Here is a 9,584-nt window from a genome sequence, read left to right as displayed (position 1 = left end):
CCCGCGCTCCCGCCGCCGCCATGGGCGTGCAGGGCTTCCAGGACTACATCGAGAAGCACTGCCCGAGCGCCGTGGTGCCGGTGGAGCTGCAGAAGCTGGCCCGGGGTAGCCTGGTGGGCGGCGGGCGGCAGCGGCCCCCGCAGACCCCGCTGCGCCTGCTGGTGGACGCCGACAACTGCCTGCACCGCCTCTACGGCGGCTTCTACACCGACTGGGTCAGCGGCGGCCAGTGGAACCACATGCTCGGCTACCTGGCGGCGCTGGCCAAGGCCTGCTTCGGCGGCAACATCGAGCTCTTCGTCTTCTTCAACGGCGCGCTCGAGAAGGCCCGGCTGCACGAGTGGGTCAAGAGGCAGGGCAACGAGCGCCAGACGGCGCAGCAGATCGTCAGCCATGTCCAGAACAAGGGCACCCCGCCGCCCAAGGTCTGGTTCCTGCCGCCGGTCTGCATGGCCCACTGCATCCGCCTGGCGCTCATCCGCTTCCACGTCAAGGTGAGGCCTGCCGGGGATCCAAAGGGGTCTGTGGTTGGCCTGTGGTTCTGGGGTCCAGGGACCAGGGCCGCACCGCACTCCAAGACCCTTTTCCGAGGCGCAGAATGTCGCCGGGCCGTGGCGGCGCGCGGGGTGGCGACTTCCTTCGGGCTCGGCCGGGCTAGAGAGCGGGCTGGGAGTCGGGCCGGAACACAAGATGGATGGCCGGCTGTTCAGGCCGTGCACTGTTCAAGCCTGCCTCCAGTTGTCTCTCTTCAGTGAGCCTGCTCGGGGTCCACAGACGTTATAAGGACACTTGAGGTTGGGTAGGGAGCCCCGGACCAGAAGCCAGAGGTGGCAGTGCTATCTCCAGTATCCTTCAAATTTCCCCCCTTTTTCTTTTAAGCAGGCAGGTTATTTACCTTCAACTTCAAAACAAATGCTTATGTTTTGAATTTAGCCTGTTCTTTACTAGCAACAGGTTTATCTAGGAATGAATAGTAATAGCAGGGGGATCGCCAGGGCCAGTAGAGAGAAGCAGCTGGAAATACTAGTGCTGCTGCTGCTACCTTTACAAATGTTAGGTGACAGTGAATCTTGTGTAAAGACCAGTGCATTAGGCGCTTCTTAAGAACACTGTCGTGTTCCTTTTAAAATAAGATCTTTAGGGAAATTACAGTTTATGTGTTAGATTTCAGGAATTGTAAAATGTGAGTTCGTGACTTACAAATCTGTGTTTAAACGTCTTTAAAATAGTTCAGTTTTCTAGATCCAAAGCAAAATAAGTAGTTTAAAATCGGGGCCCAGGCAATACAGGAGTGAACTTGCAGAATGATTTTCTGGTGCACAGTTAAGTATTCGGTGACCTTCACGGGTGCCCTGATGGGTGGGTAATCAGAGCTCCACATTATCGGCTTTTGCTGTCCCTTTGGCAGAGGGCTCCGCAGCTGAAACTGGGCCAGAGGAGAACTTCAGGACCCAGCAGTGACTGTAAAGATAAGCAAATACATGATCCTGGACTTAAGGTTTTGATTGCTTGATTTTAAATTGTTTTTCTTAAAAACATTTTGGGGACTGTTTTGGCTTTTTAGCGTTTGTCACTGCATCTTCCATCGTGTCATTTTTTTATGTTTGCTTGAAACTGTGTATGAGCTCAAAGTTTGTGGAATTCTCTTCATGATTGCCTGTGATGAGATGGTGGTAGTTAAGCCTGAAATGATAGCGGAAGTCCCACCCAAGATCCGGTTGCAATTGGTGAAATGTGTTTTAACACTGTGGGTGGAGGCAGCCGGAAGAATAGCGATTGGCCTGTGAACATGGCGGATGCGCAGCGTGCCATTCCTCAGGGAAGTTCGGTTGGGAGGAAGTGCCTGCCTTTCACGTTTTCTGAATTGGAGCCTGGGAGCTCAGAGAAGTAAGGTGATACCATTTCTCCTGTGCGATCACCTCCAGAAGAGACCGTACAACTGTTCATAGCTTTATCTTGTCGAGAGATGGAAAATACTACCTAAAAGACAGAATGAGCTTCTTTTAATTGCTTTTGGTTACATCACAGCTGTGTATACACGTAACTAGTTAAGTAGGATTTTCAAGGGAACACTGGAAATATGATCAAAACCACTATTATATGGCCATTGTGTCTTTTGAAAGAACAATTGAATTTTTTTTTTTTTTTTAACATTTCTTTGTATTTGTCTTTGTGCCTCTCTGAATGCCCGATGTACCTAGTAGGGGCTCAGGATTTTGGCCAATGTGTGTTTGGAAGCTAGATTTAAACTACATTTAAGATAATCTCTTCTGTTTAGGTTTCTGCATACAGAGTAATCTTGTCTATATTTTGCTTTAGGTAAGCTTTTAATTCCTCATCTAGAATTATAGCCTAATGTTATTTGCAAATGACTCAGTTACTGGGTGTTCTCTTAGCTGGCAATCACACATTTTTGAAAAATGCCTAGGAAACTTACCTCCTAGAAATTTCTCAGCAACCAAACTAGATAATCAGGAAGTTTGAATACCATGAAGAGGTGGGGTGAGGGGGAAGCTTTCACTTTCCTCATTGAAGTATCCTTTAAGCTCTCACTCACTGATTGCCCTCTTATTTTTAGATGTAATTCTACCAAGCCCGGTTATTTATTTTCTTCTTCTTCTTCTTTTTTTTTATTTTTTTGTACTAATCTGGATGGAGGTGGAACACATTATCCTTAGTGAAGCATCACAGGAATGGAGAAGGTTATTTATTTTCTAATCTCAGGTTGAGAAGAGGGTGAAAAGGAAAGTCTGCCAGAAGTAGGAGCACCATTAATAGCAAGAAGTGACAACAGGAGAGAATATTTAAAAAACTATAAAAAAGCAGACATAATTCTGAGACCATTTTAGAAGAAGGAAAACAATCCTACGGGTACTTCTGTTATCCTTGAGAGAACAGTGTTTATTCTATAAGGATGATTTTGAGTCAGAAAAATTTTCGTCAAGTGTTCTCTGTTCAAAGGAGCAAAACAGTGTGCGCTGTTTTTAAAAGTTGCTGTTAAAATGGTTAAAAATTTTAAAACCTCCGGCGGTGCCTGTGGCTCAGTGGGTAGGGCTCTGGCCCCGTATACTGAGGGTGGCAGGTTTGAATCTGGCCTCAGCCAAACTGCAATAAAAAATAGCTGGGCGTTGTGGTGGGCGCCTGTAGCTTGGGACTACAAGAGAATCTTGCAGTTGGAGTTGGAGGTTGCTGTGAGCTGTGAGGACTCTACCAGCACTCTCCGAAGGGTGATAAAAGTGAGATTCTGTCTCTTAAAAAAAAAAAGTTAAAACCTCTATGAGATATTACTACATACTTATAGAATGGCTAATTGAAAAAATACTGGCAAAATGTTAGCTGAGCAGTTGGATAAATGAAACATTTCTCTTATAAAAACTTAACATCTCATTAGCCTTCTCTAAATGGTCAGAAGGGCATAATTTTCTATTATCCTTGCTTACAGAAATCTTTTTTGAATTAGAGATAATTTCCTTGATACAGTAATAATTGTACTTTTGGTACGGTAATACTTGTATTTCTTTAAACCATTAGATGTTGGCCTATGTATCAGTTGATTTTGACTAGGTCACTAAATAGCCTAACTTAGCTAGTTACTCAGAGATTTCCTTTCGTGTGCCTTGAGTCATAACCTTTGAAACTTTAACCAGTGACTTATGTTTATTTTGAAATATTGGTGGCATTAAATTGCTGTAGCTTTCATAAATGTTTCTGCTACAAGACTTGTGTAGGTGTGAGGGTTTATAGTGAAGTTCTTCAGATTTTATTCTGGATTTGCTTCCATTGTGATTTTGTTAGATCAATTCTCTAGTGTATTTACTTAGATATTATATAAAATGATATTCATGTTTTAAGTCAGTGGAAGAATGTGAAGTTAGACTATGGTTTAAGATTTTCATGATTAGCGTAATAACATGTAGGGATGATCTTGTGTGCTTGATGGGGGAGAGAACTATTTAGTATCAAAGTAGATACTTTTGTACCTATGCCATCTCGTCTATCCCTCAGAGTGCTTTGTTACCCCTATTTCCACTTGAAGAAACAGGATCTACTGATTAAGTGATGTCTGGAGTAAAGTCATTAGTAACCTCTTCAAGAGGGAAGTGCAGTGCTAAAGTCAAAGTTCAGTTTCATTGTGTAAGAACACTTTGTGGGTGTATTTACCTACAATTCACTGCAGGTCAATTCTGATAGCTAACCACTTCTGTTATTTTTGCAATTAGAATAGAAGTAGCAAAGTTTCTGTGCATAAGAAAAACATCCATTAACCCTAAAAACTGACGATGTTTCTTATTCTTAAAGACCTTCAATCAGAAGATCCTTAAGGTTGAAAATTGATCAATTATAACTCATACCAATCATCATGTACTTTCCTAGTGTAGGTTTGTGACTAGTTTAAATTCATGTAGCGTAATGTCTTCAAAGTTCATCCACATTATGGTTTATATCACAGTTTTCTTTTTAAGGCTAAAATTTCATGTGTGTATATACCAAATTTTGTTTCTCCATTCATCCATTAATGGACACTTGAGTTGCTTCCAGTTTTTGACTATTGTGAATAATGTGAAATGTTTCTATGAACATGGTATACAAATATTTAAGTTCTTGGTTTCAGTTATTTAGGGTATATACTAGAAGTTGAACTGCTGGGTTATATGGTAATTTTGTGTTTAACTTCTTTGAGGAGTCAGCACAGTTTTCCACAGTGGCTGTGTAGGCCATGCAGTTAGTTTATGCCACTTTGTATAATAAGTGTTATTATACTATAGTTCTAATTTTTAATATTAATGTGATCACTCACATTATTTAGTAGTTTGCTTTTTTATATAAAAGTCTTTCCATGGCTGTACTAATAGTTCTAATTCTTTTTTTTTTTTTAGAGACAGTCTCACTTTGTTGCCCTTGGTAGAGTGCTGTGGTGTCACAGCTCACATCAACCTCCAGCTCTTGGGCTTAGGAGATCCTCTTGCCTCAGCCTCCTGAGTAGCTGGAACTACAGGCGCCTGCCACAAGGCCCCGCTATTTTTTTGTTGCAGTTTAGCCAGGGCTGGGTTTGAACCCGCCACCCTCGGTACATGGGGCTGGCACCCTATTCACTGAGCCACAGGCACCGCCCAATAGTTCTAATTCTTTTTAATGCCTATATAATGTTCCTTAATTTATCCAACCTCTGCAGCTGGCACACACAGTAGATCCAAGGGTATGCACATTTTAAAAGTCATACAGAACTATGTAGTCAACATTGTCAGACCTTCAGACCTTTTAAGAAAGCCAGAAAGTCAGATTTTATTTATAATTATCTTATTTTTAAAATACCAAGGTCTCTAGGCTATTTTTGCTCTTAAGTCACCAATTTGTAATTTCTAGATTAATAGACCTATCAAAGCCCACTTTGTCTTTTCCCATCTGCCACTTTGAATCTTTTTCAATTATTATTATTAGTTTTTTGGCCGGAGCTGGGTTTGAACCCGCCACCTCTGGTATATGGGGCCAGCATCCTACTCCTTTGAGCCACAAACACCACCCCTTTTTCAATTACTGAAGTCTTTCTCTTTCCTGTTACTGAAAGACAGCTTTCCCTAAATGCCACAGTCCTCTCCATTCTCTCCATAATATACTCTTCACTGAGGACAGACAATTAAGTTTGTGAACTATCCTAGAAAATGTGCTACATACCTCATTGCTGAGTGTCACTGTGGTCACCTTCTAAGGACTCCCCTTGAGAAGCTATGCACTGATGCCAGTACCTAGTCCAACCTTAAGAGCAATTTTGGAACTCTTTCTGGAATAGCCATCAGAGCTGTTGTCGTACGGGGTTTGACAAGTTCATGAACTCTTTGTAGAAAAAGTGCTTTGAATGGTGGACTAGGTGCCTGGCATGGGTGTATAGCTTCCCAAGGGGTGTACTCTGAAGGCAAGGATTAGAAACACATATACACAGCATCCTGTCTGTTTGTACTGGATTTCCAGTAGTCTGTTGGGTTGCAATTGCCTGAATACTTAACCTCTCTCATCAAACTGTAAACTGCGTAAGGCCGGGGACTGTATTTTACTCCTTGTGTCATCTGTATTTTTAGCATAGACATTTGACTCTTTAATCAAAAAGTTTGCTGTGTTCTATTATATAGCCAGACTAAATTGTTTTCTTTCAAATCTGGATCAATGGCTATTACTTGATATGTTTTCTTATCTCCAATTCTAATTTCTTTTTTCTTATTTTTATTTCTTTTCTTTTCCTTTTTTCTTGAGACAGGGTCTCCATTACCTGGGTTATAGTGCAATGGTGTCTGTCATGATAGCTCACAGCAGACTCAAACTCCTAAACTCAAGCAGTCCTCCTGCCTTGGCCTTCCAAAGTGCTAGGATTACAATCATTGGCTGCCACACCTGGCCCCAAGTTTCTTGTACAGTCTTTTCTGATGTTGCCAATGATTTATTCTCCTTTCAGCAAATATTTGAACACTTGTTATTGCTCAGATCAGAGGGAATGAACAAAACAGGAAAGGAAGGAAACCTTTAGGGAGCTTACAGTTGGGGGCTGTGTGTGTGGTTCATTTAAATCTTTACCTGGGTTAATGCTTGGAACTTTCTTCTATATCGTAGAACAATATATTACTCAGTGGAGACCTGTGAGTGATTCTTAACTGGGATTGAGAGTTAAGACATTTGGCAGGAGACTTTTGGTAGTGTATGGAGGCATTTTTGGTTGTCTCAGCTGTGGGGTAATGTGGTGGGGTATAAGCTATGGGCATCTATTGGGTGGAGGCCAAGGGAGTTGCCAAATATGATTCTACAGAACACCCTCCACAGCAAGGAATTATCTGGTCCAAAATATGAGTAGTGCCAAAGCAAGGAAATCCTGGTATGAGTAAATAAAAGAATTCTAAACTTGGGGCCTTTGTAAAGCCATGTAAATGTTTGAAATGTAGATTTCTAATAGTAGGAAGAGAAGTAATCAAAAATAGAACTAAGACTGACTGGGCTTGGTGTCTTGGGCCTATAATCCTAGCACTCTAGGAGGCTGAGGTAGGTGGATTGCTTGAGCTCATGAGTTCAAGACCAGCCTAAGCAAACATAAGACCCTATCTCCACTAAAATTTGAAAAACTGAGGGAAGAGGATCTCTTGAGTCCAAGAGTTGGAGGTTGCTGTGAGCTATGATGCTACAGCACTCTACCCAGGGCAACAGATTACGACTCTGTCAAAAATAAAATAAAATAAAAAACTTAATTTTCTAAATTTATATATACACACACACCCCCCCCCTTATCTCTAACGAAGTTTTAGATCCACATTACTCTTTAGGTAGTTTTCTGAAACTTGTACTAATGGGAAGAAACTAATCATAGGAATAAATGTCGAATGCTATGTAATAGATATTTATTTATTTATTTAGACAGAGTCTCACTCTGTCCCCTTGGGTAGGGTGCATGATCATCATAGCTCACAGCAACCTCAAACTCTTGGGCTCAGATGATCTTCTTGCATCAGCCTCCCAACTGGCTGAGACTATAGTCACCTGCCATGATGTCCAGCTAGTTTTTTCTATTTTTAGTAGAGATGAGGTCTCCTGCTTGCCCAGGCTGGTCTTGAACTCCTGAGTTCAGGTGATCCGCCCTCCTTAGCTTCCCAGAGTGCTAGGATAACAGGCCTGAGCCACCATGCCTGGGCTGATATTTTTATTTATTTATTTATTTATTTAGAGACAGAGTCTTGCTATTTATTGCCCTTGGTAGAGTGCCCTGACGTCACAGCTCACAGCAACCTCCAACTCCTGGCTTAGGTTTCTCTTGCTTTAGCCTCCCGAGTAGCTGGGACTATAGGCACTTGCCACAATGCCCTGCTATTTTTTGTTGTAGTTTGGCCAGGGCCAGGTTTGAACCCGCCACCCTCTGTATATGGAGCCGGCGCCCTACCCACAGCCATAGGCGCCACCCCTGATATTTTAGAATTAAAAAAAAGATTCAGTGAATTTATAGACAAAAATGTTTTAAATAAAGAAACATAAAAATAAATCAGTTCAAATGGATATATTCTTCAAATGTCTCTGTAGCTCATCATTTATTTCATTTTTACTTATTTTTATGTTTTCTCTAGAAAGTAGGTCACATGAATACCTTACCTATTATCCAGCCCTCAGAATAATACCTGGCATGTACTACATGTTCAGAAAATATTTGGTAGGTGGATATAATAATTTACCCGTTACTGTCCTTATGCAAGGTAGTGTGATGGCATAGAGTTGATAGAAAGTTGAAGTTTCCAAGTCAGGTAGAGTTAATTCCAAAGATCACTGGTCTTAGGTTGGCCACCTGTTGTAGGAGGTGGCCACCTGTTGTAGGAGGTTTTATCTTTGAATAAACCTTTTATGCTTCTTAAGAGACGTGTTGAGGGCATAAAAGAGGTGATTGCTTAGAGAAATTAGCTATCTTTTCTCCTGTTACATCTGGCTTTCTCACATTGTTTCTAGGCATCATAGGGATTATTTCTAGACATTTTAGGGACAGTGTGGAATTAACATGACATCTATCTGTATTTCCAAGGAGGATAATAAAGCTGCATTATGGTAGTTCAGGATCTGTGATTTAGAAACATAATACTTTTCTGCCCCAGTCATTTGGCGTTTCTTAGTTGACTCTGGAATAAATTAATTTTTTTGAGAAGAATTAATCTAGCTGGGCGTGGTGGCCCCTGCCTATAATCACTCTGGGAGCCTGAGGCAGGGCAATTGCTTGAGCTCAGGAGTTTCAGACCATCCTGACCAAGAGCAAGACCTCATCTTTACTAAAAATAGAAAAACTAGCTGGGCATTTTAGTGGGCTCCTGAAGTCCCAGCTACTTGAGAAGCCAAGGCAGGAGAATTGCTTAAGCTCAACAGTTTGAGCTGTTGATACTAAGGTTACCCAGGGCGACAGAGTGAGACTGTTTCAAAAAAAAAAAAGAGAGAAAGAGAAAAGAAAAGAATGAATTTACCATGTTGTTGGCATTTTGTCAGTTAGTGTTGGGAAGTATACTGGAGGGTTTATTGTTAGAGGGTTGACTTTTCACAGGTTAGAAATGCATATGAACATTAGTAACAAATCAGTTGAAACTGTTGGAGGGGATCACTAGACTACATGGATGAGGTTTTTCAGTTTCCCAGACCTATATAGAGTTTGCAGGTGTCATTATCTTAAATAGCATCAGTCTGAGGTTTTCTTTCCTAAATTCTGAAAATTAAATGTTGATGTTTTGTGCTTTGGAATGAAATTTTTACAAGAATAATCCTGCTATAATTTAGCTGTGTCATTTGGAGAGTAATGTAGCAGGCTAAATAAATAATACAAGTAATGTGGGTGTTTCCTTTTTTATTTTGTTTTTTTATTTTAAAAGTTTATAACGTTTAGTTTGTGTTTCTTTTATGACATTCATTTCCTTATTATTTTTAGAAGATAAAGCGAACAGTTTTACAAGTTGAGCATCCTTACACAAAACCCCAAAATCCTAAATCCGAAATTCTCCAAAATCTGAAAATTTTTGAGTGCTAGCATGATACTCAAAGGAGGTGCTCATTGGAGCATTTTGGATTTCAGATTTTTTTTTTTTTTT

At 41.1% G+C, this 9,584-nt stretch overlaps 1 protein-coding gene across 4 annotated transcripts in view; it reads left to right on the top strand.

Annotated features, from left to right (window-relative positions):
- Positions 1-6: 6 nt before the first annotated feature.
- Positions 7-9,584, top strand: part of FAM120A (family with sequence similarity 120A) — a 129,385-nt gene continuing 119,807 nt past the window's right edge. For all 4 annotated transcript variants that reach the window (XM_003795026.2, XM_023516234.1, XM_023516232.1 and 1 more), the window contains exon 1: positions 7-494. In XM_003795026.2, coding sequence (XP_003795074.1) covers positions 21-494 — 474 coding nt within the window. In that variant the 5' untranslated portion in view covers positions 7-20. The remainder of the gene's footprint in view (positions 495-9,584) is intronic.

The sequence above is a fragment of the Otolemur garnettii genome, unplaced genomic scaffold (assembly GCF_000181295.1).
Source record: "Otolemur garnettii isolate 467f Iridium unplaced genomic scaffold, OtoGar3 scaffold00088, whole genome shotgun sequence".
NCBI lineage: Eukaryota > Metazoa > Chordata > Mammalia > Primates > Galagidae > Otolemur > Otolemur garnettii.
The sequence above is the reverse complement of the archived record's forward strand: the minus strand, read 5'-3'. Positions and strand labels throughout refer to the sequence as shown.